At 39.8% G+C, this 27,205-nt stretch overlaps 1 protein-coding gene across 7 annotated transcripts in view; it reads right to left on the reverse strand.

The window, feature by feature from the left end:
* The window catches only part of PKP4 (plakophilin 4), a 194,922-nt gene that overhangs the window by 104,150 nt on the left and 63,567 nt on the right, over nt 1–27,205 (reverse strand). For 5 of the 7 annotated variants that reach the window (XM_075609323.1, XM_075609322.1, XM_075609327.1 and 2 more), the window contains exons 2-3: nt 22,505–22,638; nt 1,560–1,672 (exon numbers count right to left, since the gene is read on the reverse strand). In XM_075609323.1, the coding sequence (XP_075465438.1) occupies nt 1,560–1,672; nt 22,505–22,633 (242 nt within the window). In that variant the 5' untranslated portion in view covers nt 22,634–22,638. Of the gene's footprint in view, nt 1–1,559; nt 1,677–22,504; nt 22,640–27,205 lie in introns of those variants that run through there. The other 2 variants (XM_075609326.1, XM_075609324.1) reach the window with 2 other exon arrangements.

Genomic DNA, 27,205 nt, shown 5'->3' on the forward strand with positions numbered 1-27,205 from the left:
TGTCCAGCTGGTCACAGCTGATTCAGGGAGGGTGGCTCCTCCTTCCCAGGTTCCAAGCTCACCCCCATCCCACTATGCTTCCAAATGGTTAAGGATCATTCATTTTGCACACACGCAGGTCCATGCATGCAGTTTGGTTGTGACAAATCTTAATCCGATTGCTTTTCCTGGTATTATACAGGTAAATAAGAGCTTCAATCAACCTAAGAACTATGCAGCTAATCACAACAGCTTTATTATAAAGTTTTCTTCCTGGTATTATACAGGTTATTAAGAATTTGATTAGTGTTAGGACCTGCACAGATTTGGTCTACCTTGGCGTTTGGTGTGCAGGCTTAAGATACTTTGGCCAAAGAATCAAACTAAATGACCATATGTTTTTAGTTTAGACACACACACACACACACACACACACACTTTACTGTGTATCTGTGTCATTGGAAGTAGCATTGGGCTCTGTCTGTGTTCTGTCCTTGATTTTTACCATTTCTTAAAAAAAAAAAAGAACCATAAAATCGACAAAACACGCTGATTTATTATACGAATTTATAGCAGCCTGCTATAATGCGATTGCCTAAAGGGCTTGTTCATTCAGATTCATTCATTGAAAAGCTTTCTTGAATGCTTAATGTTTGTTTCTCAAATACGTAATGAAAGTATTTATCGCTTTTACAGTTGGACTAAAAATAGACCTCAAATAGTACAAGAAATCTTATGCTGGGGGTGAAAAGGTGACGGAGGATCCCGTTGAAAGAGTTTTTTTTTTTTTTTTAAAACCCAAGTCAATAAGATGGTCTTCAGGCTGCGTCCCGTCGGCCCGCTAACCCGTAATTTAAAGTCATGTAAAGTGCACCCCTATCCTAAATATAAACCAGTATACAAAAAAAAAAAAAAAAAAATCGGGTACAGAATCCAACAAAATGTTTTGTTTCAATTTCTCTCACTAACACACTAGTATTGTTTGTACACAAGTGTTTAATATTAATATTTACCCTGCATTAAAATGAAAGTATAGATTAGTATACGTCACACAATATAAACTGATAAGGCTGTACTTAAAGTGACATTGTTAAAAAGATGATAACCCTAGTTAAAAGCATGGAACAACATTTTAAAAGTATGCCAAGTACCTGGAAAACTATTTACCGATTGTGATTACCTAGATGACACAAAGGAAAATAATTGCCTTTGAAAAGGTTACAATCCTTATAGAGGGATCGAAACTGAAATTTATTAGACCACTTAAAAATGTGTCACTTTTAGAGCAGATCTCTCTCAATAACAGTTAAAGATCTAAATATGCATTTTCCTGTTAAGCATTTTATTCACTTATTAAAGTATCTACATGAACCCCAGACTATTATTACATTTTAGAACAAACAAGCCAAAATGCTCTAGTCTATATGATATAAAACAAAATTAACAGATTTGCCCTTATATAATTCAAAGGAGTTCGCAGCTTTGCACATAAACAATAAAAAAAAAAAAAAAAAAAAAAAAAATGCACAGAGAAATAGTCATTTCATAATGTGAGCCAAGACAGTCATTAAAGTCTGTACCTTACGCTGGCAATGCTTGGCGATTCTGCACCAAGCCTACATCTTTCTAGTTGACTGGCAACAATTTGTCTTTCCACCTCGAGCTCTCTGGTGAGTCGTTCAAATTGCAGCTCCTGTAATGTCAAGAAAATAAGAGAGAAACCTAAGGTGATGATGATATTCTGCAAGTACACTTATTCATACAAGGACATATGGATGAAAAATAATTTAAACCTCTGCAGCTGGTGGTACATTTCCCACCTGGTAGTAAAGGTGTTAACCAACACAACATTTATTAGCACTTGAATAGGAAATTCACACTCATTAGCAGGCTACTTTATTAACAGCTAAATAGAAATTATTAATTATTATTAACCTTTATTTGCAATTTATAATAAATGGGACGTTACTCACTTTCCATAATTAGATATAAGAAAACAATCAGTTGACAAACAGACTATACACAACAATGCTTTTGTAAGGTAAAAAGATGCTGGAAAAATAAGAATTGTGGTAAAAAGGCACTGATTTTGACAAAGTCAGTATCCAGACCCAATATTAGAATGTGTGTGTGTGTGTGTATGTGTGTGTGTATGTGTATGTGTGTGTATGTGTGTATGCGTGTGGTGTGTGTATGCGTGTGGTGTGTGCATGTGTGTACACACATATATACACACGTGTATATGTGTGTGTACACACACACACACCTCTATAAAATATGGTGCTGGAAGTTCTCCCATATAAATACCATGAATATCTTCTGCAGCTGTACTATACTCTGCTTTATGCACACAAAAACTAATCTCAGTGTAAACAATGGACTTTTCTTTTAGTATTAGCCAAACTGCATATTATACACTCTGTAACCGAGTAATGGCAAAAGGCTATCAAATAAATTTCTCCTCTAAATCTCTGCTTCCTTCACGAATTGAACATTTACATATATCAACCACACAAGCAAAGTCTCCTCCTCCTACTGGCAGAGATACATTCATGTGCAGCCTGCTGGTTGCAAGAGATAGCAGAAATCCAGCAGGCTAAACTGGAGCTGAATAAGAGCCATAAAACCTGTGTGTGATATTTTATACCAATTATCTACCTCGCATTGCAAAACATTTCAAGGTTTAACAACAGAGGGTCGTCCAGGGACCGCAACACAGTCGCAGAATTAAGAAGCTCTTGGCTGTAACATGGGACTAAAAAAACTACACTGTTGTAGCCAAGCCTATACTTGTCCAAACTCATTCAGCAGAGCTGCAGTGTCTTAATCTTAACCCATTTACTGCAAGGAGGCCCTGCAATGCTCTCTCGGGGGGCTTAAAGTAGGATTCCCCACAGAAGTCTATACAAGTGTTTTTCAGCAAGGGGTTCCTAGGAACCCTTGGATAACGCAGGCATCCCCTGAAGGGTTCCCTGCAATTTTCAGGTCATTTGAAAATTGTACCAAATACAGAAGAATTTACAATGTATCTGATCTCAGACGCGCTATCAGAGAGGGTTGGGGGTCCTTACAATGCATCTGATCTGAGACGCACTATCAGAGAGGGTTGGGGGTCCTTACAATGCATCTGATCTGAGACGCGCTATTAGAGAGGGTTGGGGTTACAATGCATCTGACCTCAGATGCGTTATTAGAGGGTTGGGGTTCCTTACAATGCTTCTGATCTCAGCTGCACTATTAGAAAGGGTTGGGGTTCCTACGGCCGCGTGCATAGTCCACAAACAAAAGGACGTACCTAAATGAGGACGGCCATAGAGCGCATGACGGAGCAGATGATCATTTGTGAGACAAATTTTTTTTAAAAATGTTTTCGCGTGATGGCCAGGTCACGTGCGCGTTTCAGCCAATGAGAGCAAACCACTCACGTGACGTCACGGGCACGCCTCCCCATCGGGTCTCCTCCTCCACTTCCCACGGATTGCCTCTGCAGCCGGCCCACGACAAAAAAATTATAAAGATGTGATATGGGTGGACAGCTGCTATAAAGGGAGCGTCAGCACATGTTAAATACGAAAAAAAGACCTTCTTCTCCGTCATCTCTGGGATTATAGGGCAATCCCATAATAATAAATGCATCCAATAAATGCATCTCCAGATGGATGAAGTGTCAAGACAAATATTCATATTCAATCTGCATTTGCATCAATACTGTTATTAGTAATAGGTATGCATGAATTCATTTCACCAGCACTCAGTAACGGTATGCATTGAATATTCATATGTGTTCAACAGGTCTATTGGCCAAAAATCTTGTATGATATCACCTCTTCCTTCTGCTACAAAGACCTCCACATTTAAAAGCAGCAAGCCCTCCTCAGTAACTACCCTTTTTACAGCATGGGAGGCACCCAGAGGTTAAGTACGCTATTTTCAGCTGCAGAAACTTCCCTCCTGCCTTCCTTTCTCTCCTTCGCTTCCCCACCACCCGTTAAGTGACCGGTATTACTTCCTGGTTTCACAGAAGAATTAAGCCCGGTAACTATCTTGGGAACCGGGGTTCTGCCGGAGTTGAACTACGCCATATTCAGCTCCAGCATAACCCCTGGTTTCAATCTTGCTTTAAATCCCCTGGGTAAATTCCTTCAGTGAATTGCCCACACAACTAGCATCAAATGACATCACTACCACTGTGCACACAAGAAAAAACAGCGAGCGCACATGTGGAGAAAGTGATAATAAAATAATAAAACACTGTGTCAAATGTCTATTATTGATACATTATATAATCAATGGGGATAGTGGGATGGATTAATGATCATGCTAATATAAACAAACACTCACACGGCCATATGTGAGTGACAGTCACATCTGTTGCAGAGTATTATTGCCTCTGATCTGGTCTCTACTGTACTCACAGCCCCTGGTCGTCAGATCTTCCTTCCAGGGTGTATAGATAAATGTAAATGCCAGGGAAGGTTCTCCTTCAGCTGAGCAGCAGCAACAGTATGGGCCAGTATATTTTCCAAATACTTTCGGCCTCTCACTATCGTTCACCCTAGTCCTGCATGATTGTGTATTTCACTTTGTTACATTATTCACCAGTGTTATAGAGGCAGCGCCCCGGGATTTCCACTTTTCTATCACTACCACTGTGAAGGACAAATAATTTGCTATGTTTATGCTAGGAAGGGTGTTCAGTTAAAGTTCAACATTATGGAGTATTGTAGGGGAGGCCAACTCCAATCCTTCAAGAGCCACCAGGGGAGGTTTTAAAGGATATCCCCGCTTCAGCACAGTTGGCTCAATCAGCGACTCAGTCATTATGACCGAAACACGGATTGAGCCAACTGTGCTGATGCAGGGATACCCTTAAAACCTGACCAGTTGGTGACCCTTGAGAACTGGAGTTTGCCACACCTGCAGTATTGATATGCCCCCTGCAGACGCACTTACCAGAACTCCCTCCTACTGTCTCTGTACGTTCTCCCTACCTACCAATTAGAATGTAAGCTCCTCGGGGCAGGGACTCCTCTTCCGAAATGTTACTTTTATGTCTAAAGCACTTATTCCCATGATCTGTTATTTATATTATCTGTTATTTATTTGATTACCACATGTATTACTACTGTGAAGCGCTATGTACACTAATGGCGCTATATAAATAAAGACAAACAATACAATACAATACAATAACATCCTGGAACGTGGTTTGAAAGAATGGTGTTCTACACCTGTCCTGTGTGACCTTGGGTAGATCACTTGATGCAACTTTCACCTCCAATATTTTTTTTTCTGAGTTGAAATTATTAAAAAAAGGTATGAAAGTACAACAGTCCAAAATCCCCTTTCAAAAACCGTCATCCTTCGAGCAGTACTTTTGTAATTATCAGATTACTGGCGATAACCTACGCCACAAAAGGATTGCAAATAAGTTCAAACGCAAAAATAAAAATAAAAAGTATCGGAAGATGATTTTTACAGGTGATTAAGTGCACTACATGCTATTCATCTCCTGCCCAATGTCACGCAAACTTCATGTGCTTTTGTCTTTGAAGCTTTCCAAAGAAAACGATATAGGAATTTTTCATAATACTTGGCTGCCTGGTCCTTGGCAGAATTGCGAGCTCCTCTAGGGAAACGTATGTAAGTTAGACATGACTGTTTCTTTCTGGAATTGTGTTTGCTGATTGAGCACTAAATAGAAAGTGTTGCACAAAGAAGAAGAACGTTAAATGTTCCTTGAAATCCCCATCTCAAGCTACATTAATCTAACTGAGGAACATTAAAGACGCTATCCAAGCTGGGGGGTTTCCTTCATTTTTTTTAAAATACAGAATTGAAGCAGGGGGGGTCCCCGGAGCTAAACGCCATTCATTTAAACTGGAGACCCCCTGCTTCCAGAGATACAGACCTTTGAAGGGGGTTCCGGTATTGCTCTGCGGTTTTTTGCCGGTCACATGGGCCAATAGGAAGCCGAACCCGATGCACGTCATGGCTTCCTATTGGCCAGCAGGGCCCGGGAGCTTTGAAAAATCAGCCAAATAGTATACTATGGAGTGGCTACCAGCACCCACTTCAGAGGTAAGCATCTACGGAAGCAGGGGGTCCCCGGAGCTGAAATTAATGGGGTTCAACTCAGGAGACCCCCCTGCTACAAACCTAAATAAAAGAAAATGGCTAACAATGAAGAACAAAACAGCTTGGATTACCTCTTTAAAGAAATAAGTTAAATGCCTCAGGGATCGGCGCACCATGTTAAAAAGGAACAAACTGTATTAAATGTTTCTCTTCATACCACAATAAAACACCCAACACAAGTTACTACATATGCCATGATAATGGGTATAGTACTAACCACTGCCACCTCACAGTAATAACGGACAGGGACTCAGAAGAATAGGCTGTCAAAGGAGATGTAATGGTATTAAAGGCAGGCAGTAGGGACAGCATATTTAATAACTAGGAGATCCAATGTGTTCTGTGGTTCTATTGTCCATGCAGAAGCAGCATCAACTGGTCGGTTAATTCTGTACCTGGGACATACTTGAAAATGAGTGAAGAGGTAATGCTCAACATATTTAATTTTCTGGTAAAATATTTTAAAAATAAATAAGTTGAAGTCTTGTGGATTAAATAATTAAAATCTTATCTGCATTCCCTCCCAGGACCAAAACGGTGTTTAAGGGATAAAGGGATAAAATCATCCTGTAATCTATAACTGGAATTAAAAGCTTTCCCATCAAATAATTTAAATTAATGGGTATTAAAGGAGAGACTTAAAAAAACAGTGCAGTGCTAAATATGTAACCGTTTCCTGTATCTATATCGATATAAAAACAGGAAGATGTATTTTTTTTGTTCTTGAAGTTGGGTCTTTCTTGGTAAAAAAAAAAAAAAAAAAAAAGAAAAAAAAATGTTTTACATACATAATTAATCCATACTGCTGTCATGAGAGAGAGGATTTGGCCCGGGATTAAATGGGTTACACCCCCTTTGGCCACCCCCTACTCTTACTTGGGAAGCAAGGGGTTAACTGGACTGAGGTCCAGTAATGTGTTTTTTTACCTTGCTTCAGTATCCAACTGTTTGACCCTGTATAAATGTAATGTCTCATCCTGGTGTTTGCACTCACACATACACTAGGATTGATGCGGGAGGTATAAGGGGTTAATGAGCTGCAGTTTAGGAAAATACAAATATGTGTGGTGTCTTTTCAGAAATATCTGGGCTTCAACAGGCTTGATTGAAGTTGGGTGTGAAAAGTACAGAGGGGGTTTTAGTGTACAAAATGTTAATACCTAATTTGCAGGCCAAAGGTATATTGCTGGGAGACAGCTAGGACAGGAGGTCTGGGGCATTGGGTGTGAAATATAGCACCTGTGACAAATGTTCGCTACACCCGAGGCCCAGCTTCAAAGGATTCCTTGACAAGGGGTTATGGGGGCCAGGGATGCGGTTACGCAAGGAGATATCAGAATGAGTGACCTTATTAAATATAAGAATATTATGAGATGTCCTCGGCTGAACGTGCTAAAAATTACATATGTGTAACCGGGGGACAGAGCCGCAACTAACGATTACAGACACCTGATGGCTAGCAGGTCCTAAGAGACAGATATTAATATCTCTCTTAATTTTAGTATTACATGGTAATATTTAGTCTTATTGGGAGCGTCATGCGTGCCGGAATGTATTAATATGTCTCGCGTGCCAGTAAGTACTACTGAACTGAAGTTATGAAGTTATTTAGATAGGAAAAGCAGTTTTTAAACTTCCTTGGGTAGGAGGAGTTTTACTCTGGGGAAAACTGTCAACTTTACCACTGATTTATGAGAGGGGCTGGGTTTAGGTTGTGTTCAATGGGAAATAATTGTATATAAACAAGGCCCAGCCTATGGCTATTGCTTTTCGTGTCTTCTGTGATTTTCAAGATTGCTGTATGAACTGCTAATCAGGATTTCCTGATTATTTCATCATTCCAACTTTAAGAAAGTGCATATTTTGTCTGTTATTTGTATATCTCGTGTGTTCACCTTTTTCAAGGAATAAATTATATTTTATCATATCTAAGTCTCGTTCAGTTCAACCCAGTTATATTTGGTGTGTATTATTAATAGCCTGTCACAAAGTCACCGTCACAACTGCATTAGCCAATGTCACATTAAAACGGCAATGAAAGGATGAATAGAGTATTTGTATTTCCTTAACTGAAGGAGTGGATTATTCTCAAAAACAGGAAGGACTAGTTTGGTAGCTTTCTGCTAATCTTTTGGCATTTTAACGTAGGCGATTTACTATGCCCTATTTATCATACCTGTAAAATGTACACTCACTAGATCTTATAAAATCACTCAGTTTTTCTTTACAGTATATACTTCATAATTATGTTTGTTTTCATATCTAAGTAACCAAGGCCCAAAGATGTCTCCATGACTAAGCTGATATCTACTGTTGCTGTGTCTGCTCCATACAGTATTACTGACGGGCGAATGTGTCAAAGTACGTCCGGCAAACTTCTATTTCTTTGCAAACCTGTCAACATTTAAAAACCGTGCAAAAGCATGAAGTTCCACCTATGTCTCCATTTCGGCCTTTTCGTTACAAGGTGTTTTTTTGTTGATTTTAGGCTTACATCACAGGTAAGCCAATTTTCATGTAGTCAAATTTCTGCCTAATTAAGTGCCCATGACCCACGTGAGCGGTTCACCCTCATTGGCTGAACCGAGCACATGACCCGGCCGTTGCGAGGCAAATTAAAACCAGTTTGTCTCCCCATGCCTCAGCGCTCACGTGCACAAAACTATGGACATGCGCAATGGGAACAAAAATTGATCGAGTGGACTACCACTTGCTGTAGAAAAAAGTTGGGGAACTCACCAGAGATAAATGTTAAAAAGTCTTTATTGGAAGCTACATAACATGACAAAACTCCTCTCCCACGTGTTTCACGCCCACTATGGCGCTTTGTCAAGGAGTGTGACATGCGCAATGGTCTCCCTTATTTTGTATTTGGGGCGAGCTACGTTGTTCACGCCGTTGGATCGACTATGGATGCAGCCTAAGGCTCCTGCAAGTTCCTGGAGGCTGAGCCTACATCATAGAAGCAAATCTGGACAAGGAAGCAGAGGTGCTCACACTTTAGCTGTGCAAGGTCCTGCTCAACACAGTGACATCACAAAGGGGAGGAGCTAGTAAGTAGCTGGATGTGGAAAAGGACCAAGAACCATATATTGACATGACGTACATAAACCTCCCTGCCCGGCTCCCTAGGTTCCGGGTGATGTCTGTGGTCGTCTGGGTGATGGAAAAGATGTGCACCAGGAGTTTTTATAGTACAATTTCAAACTTTATTTATGTTCTTATGCTTGGGAACATTGCAGTAACAGATACATTTAGATTGACATGGTTACACTTTTTTTCATCCACCCTGCCATCATTCGTGACAGACTTCTTCCCGAAGTGCCCACTCAACACTCAGAGGTGCATTCACTTGTTACTGTACTGACTACATTTTGTGGGCCGGGCCCCCCCTTTTAACATTCCAGAAGTCCCTTTTACTGCGGGCCGCTGCAGAGATCCTTGCCTGTTCTGTGTAAAGTTACTGTTGCTTTCCAGCCCTGTTCTGGAACTGCCACATCCTCAGGGGGCTTTGAATGTGGATAGGGATCCTCTGGTAGGGCTGATCCACAGACATCCAAGGGGCTTCTCTACTTTGCCAGTGACGCATGTCAGCATTCCCGTTACTAAGACATGCACTTCTCATGTGGTCATACTATGGGATCCTAACTAATGGGGCACCGCCCCTAACTGCAACACTATAAAAGGGGGGCATGACCTATTCTATACTTTTGGTAACTTATCCCCTACCTGTACTCCCATGCTGGAACTCCCTTCCAGAACTCACTAGCTCTTTCATACCCCTCCTGACAGTACCCCTGTGTAACAGGGAGGAGCTTAGGATCCACAAAGATGTTAAATCTCAAACAATTTTAAAATAATTCTACCTGCATAAAAGGTCTGGACCTCACAAAACAGGTGTATGCATTACAGAGTATTTTTGGGTTGTTGACCCATAACAGTGTTTATCAAGATTGAAATGAACATCAATTACTTGTGCACACAAAAAGCTCAATCAATCTCTGGTTAATAGTTCTAAAATATCTCTAATAATAAACTTGCCATTGCATGATTAACTACTTGGCTCCAAAACAGCACAAATAATTTTGCCTTTCACTAATTGACCTATGAATGCTCCCTGTTGTTGTTACACACATTACCCACTTACAATCATCACACGATGGAGCATATTTAATAAATTGTGCTTTTTCTGAAGACGCCCATCTGGCATTAGGAGACTTCTGGAATATCATTGCTCCGTAAATATGGCCAATGACATCAAGGAATGCTATCAAATATTACACACTTAAGGGTAAGGGAGTATGTGGTGTAGATAGATTTTGTGGGTTCAAAATTCAGCTTCACTGAAGTTTCCATTTAAGGGTTAAGTTTGCATGTTTGGTGAAACTGCTGAGACAGGGTTTCACAGAGTGCAAAAGAAACATCTTTGCTTGGTACAAGTGGGGGAACAGCGGAGTGAGAAATCTAGGTTTGGTGAGCGACAGCAGATAAACGACCTTCAATAATGAATATATGCTTTGTGTTTTGTTAGAACAGATGTTTCTTCATACCAACAAGCTATGAAGAGATTACAATGAGAAGCTTAATTTGTAGTTTGGAAAAAGCTACATCACGCCTTGCTTGAGGAATAGAAACTCAGAGCAGAGGAGAAATATCTAACCATGCTCTCCATTTATAAACCTAATCATCTTGCCTACTATGGACTGAAGCTTAGTATTGTAAACTGACAGCTAGCTCAGACCCCTACACCCACCACATCATGAATATATATTTATGTCAAAAAGAGTGCTACTGAGCGTGGCAAATGTATACAACAAAAGACAGGGGTGCTCAATGCTACATCCAATTGACAAAACATTGACAATTATTATTATTGAAGTATTTAAACTTTATACTTATTACCATATATGTTTTGTCAACGGGATGTAACATTGGGCACCGCTGTCTTTTGTTGTATACATTTGCCACGCTCAGTAGCACTCTTTTTGACATAAATATATATTCATGATGTGGTGGGTGTAGGCGTTTGAGCTAGCTGGGAATGTGTGTGTTAATCAATTTCTGACTGGCAACAGTTGTATGGAGGTAGGTGGGCACCTCCACCCAGAGCTCACTTCTCTTCACCTTTTTAACTTGGGAGGTCTTTTCACTTTGCGTTAAGAACAGGATCTACTATGGTTCTTTCCCCTCATACAGAGGTAAAAGGAAGGGTTCACAGTGTAGTGTAGGGCATGCATTAATTTGGTTATACCTTGATGTGGGTATCCAGGCTTCTGACGCTTTGGCCAAAAGGTTTAACTAAATAACCAAGTAATTATTATTATTGAAGTATTTAAAATTTATACTTATTACCATATATGTTTTGACAATTGGATAGCATTGGGCACCCCTGTCTTTTGTTGTATTGTAAACTGCCTCAAGAATAATATATTGGAACTGCAATAAATCTGTGTCAGAATCTTCACACAAGGATCTCAGTATTTTCAGTGTATACGAATCAGCATTGAATCTGGTGAACATTCATATATTTTCAGGTGGTATGGTACCTTTTATTGGAACAAACAGTTGATGTTACAAGCTTTCGAACCACTCGGGGTTCTTCATCGGGTATGGCAGAATTACTGAAATAAAATATACTACAGTACATAGAATAAAAGGACCAACACTGCTACCCACCCTTCTTTGCCAGAATATAAGCCGAAATCTCAGGCATCACGGTTTAATAATCGTCAAAAGGTTTTTAAATGTGTTCCTTTTTTATTACAGTAGCACTCTGGATTGATACATTGCTTTGGCTCTTTTTCACTACCAGGACTGCAAATGTCATAATATTTGATGAATGTTATTTTGAACATCAAAAAAAAGCAAATGAAAATTCAATTTCCTACAACCATTCATTTAACTCCTTAAATGTTGAGAAGCCTTACAACATAACACGGAGTAATCAGGCCCTCCCAGAGAGGCTACTACATCCATCAAGTTGGAGAAAAGAACACTTGGTTTGCACATTCTTCATTACCAGGGGTAAGGAGATTGTTACTAAGGAGCAAGAATTCGAGAGAGCTCAAAATATTAATATTTCAAACTAATGAGTTAATTTGTTATAGGCCTGTTGCATGTTGAAGGGTTACTTTTTGCCATGGTTAACAACTTTTGCCTATTTAGAAAATATCCTGTAAGTCACCTACAGAGAAAAGAAACTGTTATTCGCAGAGCAAATGAGAAAATAGGAATGCAAAACTTTACTTTTTTTTCTCTAGTGCGTAGGAAACAATTTAGGTTAGAGAAATGCACATGAATTGGATATGCTTCAAACATTCCTACCCATGAGAATAAACAGATTCCCAAAGGTTGGCTTGATCAAGAGCTTCCATTTAATTTTTTGCTCCAATAGTCAAAATGTATGTGACCACTTTATAAAGACCAGATTTCCAACATTCGTATTTGTAAGCTCGGTAATCAGGAATATGCATGGTGATTAAATGCCTGTGCATATTTATATCCTCCAAGTAATCATGACAAACAAGTTGCTATAGCACAAATCACAAGGGGCTTGTTAGAGCTTCTTCTTCCAAACCAAATATACTGTCATTCATGATCTCAAAATAGTTATGCACATATAAATATAAGCTCACACAGTAATATAGGATGCCCGCCATGACGTCTGTAGTGCCAGCTCCACTTATCGTTACAATCCAGAACGGGGAAACGTCACTAAACAGCAGCGGAGCTACGAAGTACGTATGAAAATCGCCGGCGTATTTGCTTTTATTACTCAAAACAAAAATTATCAGTGCAAAAATAAAAACATTATCATTTATGCCAAATGCCGTTCCTGTAGTTTTTTTTGGATATTAAAACTTCTATATCCTGCACCATAACACATCATTCCAATGTATACATTACGGTATAGGAATTTAACTGCTAAAGTACGTGGGCCAAAAAATGATATACAAAGAAGACTTTTAATATACCATTTGGTGGAGAAATGTACTGTGGACTTTCATTGCAAGTATGTCATAAAATTACAAACCATTTGTCAACTGGAACGAATACTTTACAAACCAAGAGCCACGTGTATAGTTTCCTTATTTATTGCCAATAAAATGAAAGGTATCTTAAGGGATTTCAATGCTGAAACTGCCCTTAACCCCCTTCATAGTGCCAAGTCAGCAGCAAATCTTTGTAAATCCGATGGCATAACAATTGCACGTGCGGAAGCAAAAAAATTAATCCACAGGTCTACAATTTCATGCTGGGATTTAGGTCTTTCAGTTTCAGAAGGGATTTGAAAGTGAAATGCAAGTAATAGCGTTCCATTGACATTAAGGAGACAGAACATACAGATGAACATGGGATTGCTCAGAGTTAAAAGCGCAATCCCCTCCGAGGACCAACGTGAACGAATTCCAGTGATCCGTTTAAGGGGTCTCGTGGGTAAATGATACGTTGTTTTACATAAACCAGACACCTATAAGTATTTTTACATTTTTTTTAAATTGAAAGTTAGATGTGGGAGGGGTTTCATTTCTTCTGGCCCCTCCCATTTGTGTGATATCGCTGTGTGATCAGCAAGTGCTTCTACAGCCAGAATCCCCCCCACCCCAAAACATTATTGGTTCTCTGATAAAGACAAGGTGGGATAAGAGTCAAGAAAACACTTGCTTGACCAACACTTCGCCAATCAGAGTGGAAGTTTTGAAATTCAACTGGCTGCCTGTGGGATTACACCTTGAATGTTAAACACCAAATGAGCAAAGAGCGCTGAAACACATTGACTTCATCTTGACTGCATCACTTCACATAATACAGCTGAATCCCCACCTTTATATGGTCTTGATTCAATTGCAAACATACAGTAACATTTGTATTCAACCTCAATAATTTTACAGATTGCGTACATGCAGGCGTGTTAACGTCACAGTTGGGAAACCAAAACAACTGTACCACTGATTTGTGAGTTATTTAAAGGCTAAGCAAAACTAAAAAAAAAAAAAGGTGCAAGCCGTGGTGTTTCCAGAGATATAAAAAGTGAGGGCACTGCCAATCTTTAATTCATCATCAAAACTTTTTCTCAACTATTCGTACAATGGACTGTAACACTGAGGCCATGATGATGAGGTGTACCCAAGTGATTTACCATTACTATCAGGAGTGAAGTAGCGGAGAGCAACTTCTGTAACTTTTGAGTCATATTTCATCAGTCTCAAGATATATTATCACATGGTAATAATGTCTCAATGTTAAACTTCAACATTATGATGTGATCATGTTAAAGCTAAACATTTTCTGCTCAGTTCTTTTCTTTGCTGTTTTGCAAATCAATTCTGGGGATTATAAGAGCCACCTAAGGGCCTTAAGGAGCTGTAGGCAGCTTCTAAGTCACACTCGGAATAACCTCTTGTGTTGTTGAGATGAATTTGCACTAATCTGCTCCTTTTTCAAATGTATAATTAACTCAAGTGCTTGCAAGGCTGTTTTATGTTGTAATGTGACTATACTGTACTTCCAAAAGGACGTTGCACCCAACTGGAACATGTCTATACCCCACAGAATGTGCCATGTAAACTTGCCTGTACGACTGAAGCCAGTCTGTCCATCTCAAACTTCCTTGAAGTCAAATTTAATCACAAAAATCGAAAAACAAAAATTTTGGTACCGTTATAATTGCTCCTGTGCGTCGTATCAGAGAATCTCATGGCACTAAAAGATTAAAAAAGGAAAAATAGATCTACCTTTAAAAATAATAAATAATTGTACTGTGTCACTCCAGTGAGGTTTTATTCTGATACAAAATGTCAAATCAGCCAACATATGCCACAAAATGACATTTGCTTCACATACACTGTTGAACAGAAACACGAAAATGCAACAATGCAATCTCAAAAATATTGCAGTGGTTTTTTTTTGGGTTTTTTTATACTGGTGGGTATAATTATTACTGCATTAAAGCGCTCAGTTGGCTTAAGGATAGATGTATTATATGAGACAAACAATATTGCAGTTCCAGATTGCACGATGTGACAAGGCTTAAATGTAACATGTGGTTTCCCCTCTATACAGTACTTCTAAAAGAAAACGTCTAAATTGTAATACTGGTGAAGTCAGTCAAAAAATACATAATTTGGGCAAAAACTGTAATTGCTGCAGTTGATTTTCATTTGGATTGTTGACTATCGAGTAAAAATTGATATCTTGACACACACACACAAAACAAAGAATGATGATCAGATTCCCAAGCCTGCCCATTCCAACATAAAACTGTCATTGCAGATTTATTCTGAAGGTCTTAAACGCCAGAATATTTAATGAAGTAGCTGATATATATTTTTTCAAAGCTTTCTTTTATATTTTCCACCTCATTTGCTCATCAGAGAAAAATAACCCATTTACACTTCAACGTGAAGCCCTGACAAATAGTGGGCAGAATGTGATGAAAAGCACACAGGCCAATAACAATATGCAGAAGCACCATTATTTGAATCAGGAACGCGCAGCACAGGCTAGTGAGAAATCAAAGGCAATATGAAAAATTAGAATTGTGCAGGATTACGACACGGTCCTCTTTGATGGCTTCTCAGAAGAAACACCAGTCACATGCAAATCATGAAAAATTGGCTTAATTTGCACAAGAAACATAATGGTTATCCATGAAAAAAAATGGCATGTTACATTAACCTTTACATAAGCAGAGGTGGCATTTGTTTTACGGTTACAACAAGTTGTGGCTGGACATCACCAGGTCATGAACTTTTGAACGCGCTTGCCTCTGATGGTCAGAAGGCAGCAAGTGCTGAACAGTGAAACTGTCCCCTCCAGCACTCAACAAAATATATGAGAACAACGTGCGGTGCAATGAAAAATATTTTTACGGCTGTACTGTACGATGCAAGTATTGAAAAAAAGCGCATGCAAGTGTAACAAAAAAAAAGTGGCAAAGCCAAAAAAAACACAATTCTCACATTCATAGAAAGGTTTCTGACACAGACAGTGGCTCAGAAAATATACTTAAAATGAGCTCAAAAGCAGAATTTCAGCATGTGAAAAGGGGCAGGGGTGGCCAACTCCAGCAGGTCAGGTTTTCAGGAGATCCCTGCTTCAGCACAGGTGGCTCAATCATAATGATCTATAAGTTGCCAGTTCTGCAGGACATGTGAGACTTTTGCTTGTTTACATGCAGCAATTCACAGCCACGTGAGGATAGGCGTTGAGGGACTTTTGCTCAGCAATTTGCACCGGCCGACTTTGTATTTGTTAGACTTTCTTCACACACTGAACAAATTGGCATCTTCTATTTGAATTCCCACCGTTGAACTCATTTTTATTATATTTTTTGGGAGCCACTGCCGGTGTTAAAGTAACCTTTTTGGGAGGTGTACCTTTTTAATTTACCCCTTTTTTTTTTTTTTAATCGTATGGTCAATTAGTAAAGTAAAAAAAAAAAAAAATGTATATAATTGCACCCCACGTTCCTCTCATATTTTGTGGAGTATTAAATGATATTTCTTACATTTTCATAATGGCTATTATAGGCTAAGGGGGCCCCATCTCTCCGTGCACCCTCTTCATTTCTAGCCGAGTCTGAATACAATTATTTATTTTTTGGAGTGATGTTCCTCAACTATTGTTAAAAACAACTTAACAGTCTTCATTTCCTTCAGGTTTTGAGGTAGAAGGTCTCATTCTAAAAAGGCGGGAGGCAAACTAATCCTCAAATTGGGTGGAAACAATGGGTTCTGACCAACAGAACACATTTAACAAGGTCTCCAATCTGCAAAAAGGGTGCAAGGATTCAAGGAGCAAAATCACAGACAGGGCTTTTTCTGTGCTAATCACTTCCTTTATGTGTCAGTTATGCAGATGGGCGTCTTTGGTGCTTAATACCATTGAGGATTTGGAAAGATTGTGAAAAATGGAGATCACATTGGAAATGAATTGTCTTATAAACATACATTATTAAACATCCACAAAAGGTAACAAATATTAACTATGGCAATAACATCCTTCGTGTGTTTGCAGTCAGAGAATAATTGCTCTTCTGGGTAAATATATAATTCTAGTTAATGAAAATTAGTTAGCCTTTAAGACTGTCCTGCTTTAAAAATAAAACGAATAAACAAACCAGGTACAGTACATATCACAGAGGGAACAAACGTAAAGGCTTTTACAACTGGTCCACTACGTAAAAAAACATTGCTGACTAAGGCTGCGCTTATAGTGCCGGCGACGCGACGTTGTGTCAAAACAAATGCATTGCCGCCGTCACGTGTGCCAATAGGAAGCGCGACGTGACGATGTGACGGAGCGATGGCTTGGTCGCGATCTCTGGAAGTCATCTCAATTTGATTTTTCCAGTGACCGCAGCCTGACGTCACCAGCGCTATAAGCGCAGCCCAAGGATTCTAGACCTAGGCATAAAAATGGAGTAGATTAAGTGACTCACTTATTTATTTGAACCTGTTACAATTTGCACAGTTTAGCTTGGGAAAAAACACAAAAACATTCAAGGCCCACTGAAGAAACCTGATCTAGTAATACAGTAGAATATACAGCATTAAATAGTAGTTCTCTGGACAAAACAAAGGGTTGAAATAACCTTGAAATTACATGAACAAAACATGGAATAATTTCAGGAGCTTGCTGAATAAAACCTCTGCAGATGAGCTACAAATAGGCTCTTTTAAATGACAACTTCACAGAAACCCTGCAGCTACAAGGGGATTGTATGTATGTACATGTAAATAAGCTCCTGATATACAGTAATAACAGATCAGCTTCCACGGTCACTTATTGGAGATCTCCATTGCTGAACAATGAAGACAATGAAGAACCAGAACAGAAGCATCTTCAGAAGTAGCACCTTCTGTACACCCTGGTACAAGCACCATAGAGATGCGCTGGGTCACATTTACATAAACACTTCCAAACAGTAGTAGCTTCTCACTATTCCGCGTGTAGAGATGGAATAGGGAATAATAGACAGTGTTAGTTGGTCTAGTAGTGGCTAAGCCGCTTGGGAGCTTCAAAGTTTAGGGTTTACACTTTGGGCAAAATAACAACATTAGAAATGGGAACCAGCGCACTAACTGGAATAATAGAGTTATAATGGAGTTATTCCAGTTAATGTGCTGACTCTAGATTCTATTGTTGCCATTTTACATGTTTTTTTCCCCTAAAGGTAGACATCTGGGAACGTATGAACACATTCTTTTTGCCTAATTTTTCATCCCCCCTCCCCCCCTCTAGTTTTCAACCATTTTTAGAGTGCACGTTCTCCCTTCATCTCCGTGCCTGGGCTGCCAAGCCCTAGATTGTGAATGGTTCCTGGCAGGGACTAGTCTATGTTTATTTATATCTCATACTTCTAGTGAATGCATCACTAAAGTATTATTATATCTAAATACAGTACAAAGCGAGATGTAGCTTCCTGTTCCTGCCATTAGCATGCATTGCTGTTATACAATCATGGTCTAACATAGTAACACTTCTCTACAATTATGGTATGAAAACAGCCTATTCCTCATTTAGCAAAAAGCTTCTCAGTAGGAACAGTCGAGCGTTTCACACAGATTATACTAAGATCATTGTGTGTGGGAGAAAACCAAGACTACCAGCAAGCCACAGTTTTCACGCTATGTGACCCCGACTTGGCCAAAGCTGCAGTTTGTTTTCTTAATACTGTTGGTTAAAAACAATTCTGAGAAGTATGCCTCATTCTTTCATTACAATATACAATACAGCTTCAGTAGAACAAGCCTGTGAAGCAGCCAAGATTTTAATGTGCTGAGCAGTTACAGTCACGACTGTCGTTAGACCAGATGCAGCTCCTCCAAAGGCCAATTGGAACCAGTAGCATGGACATGTTTAAGTCTGCGTGGCAAGGGGGAAATAAGAACAGAACCTGATCATCATTATTGAAATGAAGTTAGCTTTTAATGTCACGGTGTCCAGTGTCGGTGGGAGGAAAGAATTGAATGATGTACAGTGCATCCTGCTTTCTGTCCAGAGGGCAGTAGAAAAAGACACAAACTTTCAAAGAAACCGCAAATGTGATTTCTCTGTTTGTATTTAAGTCAGTTACGTTGTTGGGTTTGTTGCAAATGTGGAATTGCACCTTTAGAAAACAAATGAATGACTACAACATAAAACAGGAGAATATTTCCTGAATTGATCACATTTCTATTCAGCAGATCTAAACAAAGGAAAAACAAGCTAACCCACAGCAGTGTGAGATACATATTTGCTTCTAATGCTAGCAATAAAACATAATACAGAATGAGCAGTTTGGTCCATTTCTCCCACATGCTGCAATATAAAATGCAAAACGTGACAATCCTTCCACTCTTCTAAAGCTTTTTCTTCATATAAAGTAGAGATCTCTATAAAACAATATTAGCGCATCTGCAGCTGTGTACGGAAACGAACTGCTGGTACCCGCTGATGAGTATGAACACTGGCAATGAATGCGGGCTATAGCGGTATATGCCAATGCTCTGTGGTGTTCAATGCAGGCCCCCGGAACTGAAAATACAATGGAGTAGCTCTGGAGAAACCCTGGTTCGAATAGCTTCAAATCTAATGCACCTTTTGTGCGGACTGCAGCATTAATATTATGGCGATATCAATTTTTATTTTTTGCAGAGTGGTATATCATTAAAAACAAACAAAAAAAAAAAAAACTAATTGAGGTTTTGTCGTTAGCAAATGCAGGAAGTAATAGCAATATGGAAAGGTGGGTGTAGTGACTCGGTACCATGAGTAAGATGTATGCTGTTTCCATGAGATTGTGTGCTGACTTCAGTTCCTTGACTGTCTCCTTACATCAGGGGGGTGCAACTCCAGTACTCAAGGGCTACCAACAAGTCAGGTAATCCCTGCTTCAATATAATACATACATGTAAGTCCAGAAATACACACACCATCCATGTCCTAAAGACTGATGCTTATCCCATAGATATCCAATAGAACCAATATACCAGGTTTAACACTGGTAAAAAGAGAGACAGCACACCGCACTTTGTAATCCAATAATCAGTGGTCGACAAATCACCCAAAAATCTACTCGCCGAACAAAAAAATCTACCTGCCACCTAGTACCACACGTGTGCTGCTTGGGCCAATAGGAGCTCGCCACGATGTTAAATCCACTCGCCCGGGGCGTGCAAATGTATAGGTTTGTCGAACACTGCCAATAATGATGTATTAAAACATACCGGCATCGTAACCGACGTGTCGGTCCTCTGCATTACCTGAAGAAGATCCCTCTCAGAGGACAGAAACGTCGGTTGCGGTGCCAGAATGTTTTAATGCATCATTATTGGATTACAAAGTGTGGTGTGCTGTCTCTTTTTACCAGTGTTAAACCTGGTATATTGGATATATATAAATATATATTTTTTAAATGTCAGAATGAGATTTATGAGACATAGGTTTCAATGCAGTGGCAGGACATTAATTAAACGGAGGCAATTGCTTCTCTGTATTGCCGTTTATGTTGTTAGGTAGGGGTGGCCAACTCCAGTCCTCAAGGGCCACCAACCGATTTTGGTGAGCCCTGCTTCAGCACAGGTGGCTCAATCAAAGACTGAGCCACCTGTGCTGAAGCAGGGATTACCTGACTTGTTGCTAGCCCTTGAGTACTGGAGTTGCACCCCCCTGATGTAAGGAGACTGTAAAGGAAATGATGTCAGCACACAATCTCATGGAAACAGCATACATCTTACTCATGGTACCGAGTCACTACACCCACCTTTCCATATTGATATTACTTCCTGTATTTGCCAACAGCAAAACCTCAAGATCCTCTTCTTTCCAAGAAAATCACAAGAGGTCACTGAGATCATGCAAACTTTGGGCAACGCGCTACATTTTCTCACCTACACATTTCAGACATTCATACAGTATAAAATAATTACATTTGGAAGCTATTTGGCGTTTTAAAGCTTTTGAAAGACATGCATTTAACATTAGCACATTCAGTCCTTTAACGACTCATTAGATGTAGCTTAAAGTAGGAACATAATATATAAAACACAGAATCGGAAGAGCTGGATCTGCTGGAGCCAAAATGTATTATAATTATTTATCAGCGGACACCCGCCAGGTCCCGAGATATTTCCATTTCTATGTGCCAGTGTTTCGGATCCCTTTCGAGTCATGGTTCCACAAACATAAATAAAATCACAGGAACCAGGGGGGGTTGTCTTTGGGGCTAACTCCCAAGTTCCGATTCTGTAAGAACACCACATTCTAAATATAAGGGGATTTGCAGCATTAATATCTGTTGGCAACTGGTTGGCTCATTTGGGCCCAGATACACCAAAAAGGTGCTAACCTTTAGCACGCCTTTACTCCCGTTCATATTCCTATCCCATTCATATCGAATCCACAGTGCAATGAATTCAGACGTCTCTCTAAATGCAGTGCAAAATGATTAAAGCACTAGATGTTTTTACTTATCTTTACAGTACTGCTGACTTTTGTGGATACATTTATTTAGAAAGAACCAAATTATCCACATCTACACCTCTGCCATGAGGTGTCGTTTTTATTAATACCAAGTGCCAGCAGCACTCAACACAGCTAAAACCCTGCAGAAAGTCAATCTGAAAGACCACAACCATTGGCTGCAATTCCAGGCTTCCACAACAGTGATGGACTCTACACTACATTAATGCACCTAATAAAATGTCACAGATGCACTAAAACCCAGCAAACCAACGCTGAGCTTTACATCAATCTCTATCCAACACTTACAAAGTATAAATCTGGCTCATCATTCAAGCACAGCCACTTGCATTTAGTCATTGACACCACTGTCAGAGCAGTGCAGAAGCAGCAAGTGTTCTTTATAGGAAACGTCGCTGCTTTGGCTTTCCGGTGTTAAGTAGGTTGATCTGCATATAGCCCTTTTCAGTTTAATATTCATGTAGCCACTTTAAGCTGGCAGAATGGCAGCACATTTATAGAGTATAAATGGATCAGAGAACAAATGTACATTGCTATAGCTATTCAAATACAGAGGAGTTTCGAAAAGACGGATACAATTATTACAAAAATGAACACTCGGAGGCAAAGGGTAAACAAAACAAACAACTTCAGTATCTAAAGCTAGTGTAATGAAGAATTGTCTAGAGGCAGAATGGCTATATACCCCTACATATACAGTGTGACAAACGTATTAACAGTTACCATGTCGTAGTACTAACCCTCACAGGTACATTTTAGGACAGATCCCTCCAATGAGGCTCACATCATAAACGTACACCAAGGTGGAGTTAGGTCAACATGTAAGCATGTATTCAAAATATATTTATACAGGTCTGGTCTCCTAAGAATATTGATAGCCTGCCCAAGGGAACAGCATAAAAAGAGTATCTTATCTTACCTGTTCTTTTACAGATGCTAAAATATTTGTGGCAGTGGTTTCAGACTCCATGCCTGGTCTGGAGGGAGCTTCCTGGGGGATCTTTTGCAGCCCCTCGTCCATCAAAGGAGTTTGCTCAGGAGCTGGCATAGCCCCTAAAAACAGAGAAATAAATAACTTCCATGTTCATTTCAACAGCTTTGTGTACAAAAAAACACTCTTTAAAACGCCTGATGGTGTATATCCTTCCATGCATAACAAACATTTCAGGAGCTTTTTAGAACATTTCTGATGACAATAAGAAGACGTTTTATTCTAAAATCGATGCAAGACAGGGCTTAAATATCAGACTTAAAGTATGTGTAATATGTTTTTAGTTGGACTGCAGCAAAGAGTGTTTCTTGCTCCTGTTGCTACCTGTCTAACTTCCTTCATTCTTAGGCTTTCCGGGATTACTGTGCAATTAGTTATGGGCGTTGTCTGTATGTAAACTGCCAGCCTTCACTGTTTTATTTCCCTTTGCTGTTCAAACCCGCATTGCGATTTACTCAATAACCAAAAGTTTAATCACCAAGCCAGTAGTTAGATATTTAAAGTATTTAAAAAGCCACAAAACTCCAAAATGTGATTATCAGCGTTCCACAATACAGTTACTGAAAACTACATCAGATCAGTCCCAACTATGTCACAAGTAGCAGTTTGCATAGATCAGAAGCAGGGGTAACGAAACCCAGTCCTCAATATGTCAGGATTTCAGGATATCCCTGCTTCAGCACAGGTGGTGCAGTCAAAGACTGAGCCAGCTGTGCTGAAGCAGGGATAGCCTCAAAAACTGACCTGTTGGTAGCTCTTGAGGATTGCAGTTGGCCACCATTGGCTCAGAGCTTCATGACAATCGTCATGCCCAGGATAAGCAAGAATTCAACATGTGCTGGTGCCAGCCCTACTGTTTATATGGGCTGTATGTTAGGGTGAGAGTAACTGTACTGGGGCAAAAGTAGTCCTAGATGCAGAGCATATACGTTGCATCAATGCTTAACAGGTCCTATTAGCCGTCAAGACGTTACAAATATTTGTGTACATATTTTGCACCAGTCGAGCTTAGCAAGATATATTAGAATTGCAATACAAGGAGAGCATTTTTTTTTTTTAACGAAGTTGATAATTTAAGATAAGTTTGCCAAACTATTAAACATGTCCTTAAAGCCAAACTCCACAAAAACAATTCATATTTCGTATTTGCTTCTTCCATGAAGGGAAAGGAAGAGCTTATATTTGGGATTAATGCAGCAGCAGTTCAGGCGTTGCTGTGATTATGACAGGTTTAAAAAAACAAAAAAAAACACGTACATCTATTTTTCTGACACAGAAAACTATGGAGGTTTCCAGCATATGATCCAAATGTTAAAAAATAAAAAAAGTGATGGGAAAGTGCATCATAGATTGTTTTTTCAGGGGTCTGTCAGAAAGACCTGTGATCTCTGGAATTGTATGTTGAAAATATATTTCACGGAACGCATACCTGGAGGAGATTAGGTCAATTCTACCAGCTCCATTTAAAGCCATTCACAGGTGTGCTACAAGCTAAACCGGAAGCTCAATTCATCATAAGTTAATAAGTATGTGTTGCCGCTCCCTCCGGCAATGAGATCAGCGATAGTGTGGCCACACCAACACACATTAAGAAAGCTTGCCAATGCATTGTTGTGAACATGTGTGTTTTCAAGTGCATGTGAGCTCATTTACATTCTGCCTCACTTAACTACTAGTTTGTCAATTAAAAAGAGGCGCTATCGAGCGATTACATTAATAAATCACAACCTATTATTTTATTGTTGAGAAACATTTCTTCTAATCCCTTCTGTTTGTGACTTCCATTTCCTATTCTGATTAGAGCAGGCAACATTAATTCATTAAATGTCTATAACACACGTCTCAGTTTGCTTGTAGAAAGGTATTTAGGAGACTGTATCAACATACACAACACTCGTTTTAAATTGCTTTTAATGGTTAGGCATGATAAATGTAGCTCCCTGAAAAGGAATAACCTGCAATACATACATTTACTGGGTAATAATGGAGCTTTCAGTGTCAAAGCGTGCTCCCACTAAAGCAAATATCATTTAAAATAGCCACTGTGAGCGCAGGGTCTAAAAATAGTGACGGATGTCTCTATACATAGATCCTTTCCCTTGCGGCCACAAGAGGAAACCGCACATCCCACGAGCAGAACTATAAAGAGGCACATTTATGTGACCACTCCATTAATACAAACAAAATACCCAAAAAAGAACAATGTTCACAAATATATGTCTTCAACAGATCCCAGCGAGGGATGGGTGATATCACGGAGCAAACTGAACATTAACACGCAGCCTAATTACTCAAATCTTGATTGCTGCAGGTGTTGAACAGTGAAAGGTTGAGTGTAACCTGAGCAATTTTGATTAGGACTAAAAAATAAGAATGATAATTCCTTATTAAAAAGGTAGTCTACACCTATACCCCCAAACCTTGTATTACAAAATTACTTTACCATAACATGACATAAAAAAATTACTTATAAACGTACAATGTCATTTTCTATCACTATAGATCCCTTATTTTTACCAATTTCCTTTTCTTCTGGAACTAACTGGAAGCTTTGTACATCAACACAAACTATAAAAATGCAACGTGTGCCATGTTCATTATCTGCACTGCTCAACTTTGCTTTTACCTATCTACACCACAGTATTTACAGCATCAGTAGTCTGTTTTTAAACCTTTAATCCAATTAGCTGGGGAGAATAGTGTCAATAAAAATTCAACTGCTCTAAAAGGCATAAAAGAAAATATATGAGGGGGACACCGTGAGCAGAGCACCCCGCTTTAGGGCACAGCGTGGGTGAGCTCTGCTCGGATACGGCAGCACACCAGCTCTTTGTATCAGCAGCAGTGTTTTGCTGCGGCTCTGGGCAGGTGAAAGTTGTGGGCAGCCACTCCACGTTACCGGCAGCCCGTAGTCGGGGAATGCCACGGTCGGTTTCCCACGGACTGCAGACCAATCTTAGTCCGACTACAGCTGCATGAGTAGAGCAGCGAGTAGTTGCCTCAGGCACCTGGTCCAGGCCATGAAGAGAGATTTGAAAACGATTGTCCAAAGTAAATAGAGATTTTAATGGCTGGAAGTGTGTAGTTAGACTTTATACTGACGATGAACATTTTTTGAGGCAAGCTAGTAGCTCAAAATATGCCTCAAACAGCAAATGTTTTAAAGAAGCATTCCTAGCATAATCAGAAGCATTTTCACAAGATCAGGCTTAGGAATTTCCCAGTTATGCTCCAAGTCGTGATAAGCTAGGGACTGGCATGCTTTCATTATACTGGTCCTTCCCCCTTTCCATGGGCTAAACAATTTTATTTGTTGAAATACATGCAACATCCATGGGCTAAGGCAGGGGTGCGCAAACTGTTTCCCGTGCGCCCCCCTTCTTCCTTGTCTCCGGCGTCAAATGACGCCGTGGGGTCACGTGACGCCACGTTGCCATGGTGACGCGCCGTTGGAGACAAGGTTAAGAGAAGTTAGAGGCCTCACGCGGTCCCCCGGCATTTCATTTAAATGCGTTGGGGTATAGCGCAGGGTCTTTGTAAGCAGCGCCGCCCCCAGAAAATCTCGCATCCCCTCGACACAGTTTGCGCACCCCATGGCTAAGGAATGATATCAGCAAGTGTGTTCCCAGCCACCAAGTATGGAATATGAATTGTTATAATAGTCAGGGGTCCATGTTACAGACGTTGACAAGTTAATATCTTCATGTTTTTCTCCAGTCTCAGAGTATGCCCTTTCATGCAAGAATGCCCAGCAGTCTTTAACAACACGAGAGCAATTAAAAGTTTAACAAACAAGCCTGTTTATTTTGCTTGACCTTTTGTGGCTTGATCAGCTGAATCAAATGTTCTCAAAACTTCACGGACAAATATAAATACAAATTAAAACAAAATTAACACTTTGTCATTTAATTTGAGACTTTTTCGTAAAATGTAAAACACTGAACAGGTGAAAGACCCATCACACAAACATAACTACTAAAAAAAATGTGTTCATTTAGAAGTTTAATCGAAACAGCATTACTTTTCAAACAAATATGTGAAAATAATTAGACAATTCGACCTTTTTGGCTTACTCCTATTACATAGTCCACACCACACAACAGAAAACAGGGTAAACAAATACAGACGCAAATCAACCACTGCATTGAAGTTCTGAAAATCCACTCTTAACACAGTAATACGTCTCCAATAAAACTCTCAGAAGTACAATATCTAGCATACAGGAAACCCTGATACCGTATTTCCTCGATTAGAAGACGCACCTTTTTTCACATTTTAACATGTCTGAAATTGGGATGTGTCTTAGAATCGATGTCATTAAAAAATGGTTACCGGTATTTGTAACTGTTTACTGTACCAATATAGCTGCTAATGCAATGTAGCCACGCCTTCTACGATTTGTCTCCCGGATCCTGGTTTACAGCGCTGCTGCGTTCTGTTCCACGCGCTTTGGTTGAACGCTCTTCTCCGATTTCCTCATTTTCATTAGCTGAACTGCCGAGCTCTCACCTCTCTGTCCCGTCCAATGCCCTGGCCGCTTTCTTTGCGGTGGCCGGCAGGTCGGCCCGTGCTGTGTCGCGTTCTCCTCCCAACCCCCCAGCCGACAGTCAGTGCGTGCACCCGGGGCCT

This window comes from Ascaphus truei, chromosome 7, assembly GCF_040206685.1.
Source record: "Ascaphus truei isolate aAscTru1 chromosome 7, aAscTru1.hap1, whole genome shotgun sequence".
Lineage (NCBI taxonomy): Eukaryota > Metazoa > Chordata > Amphibia > Anura > Ascaphidae > Ascaphus > Ascaphus truei.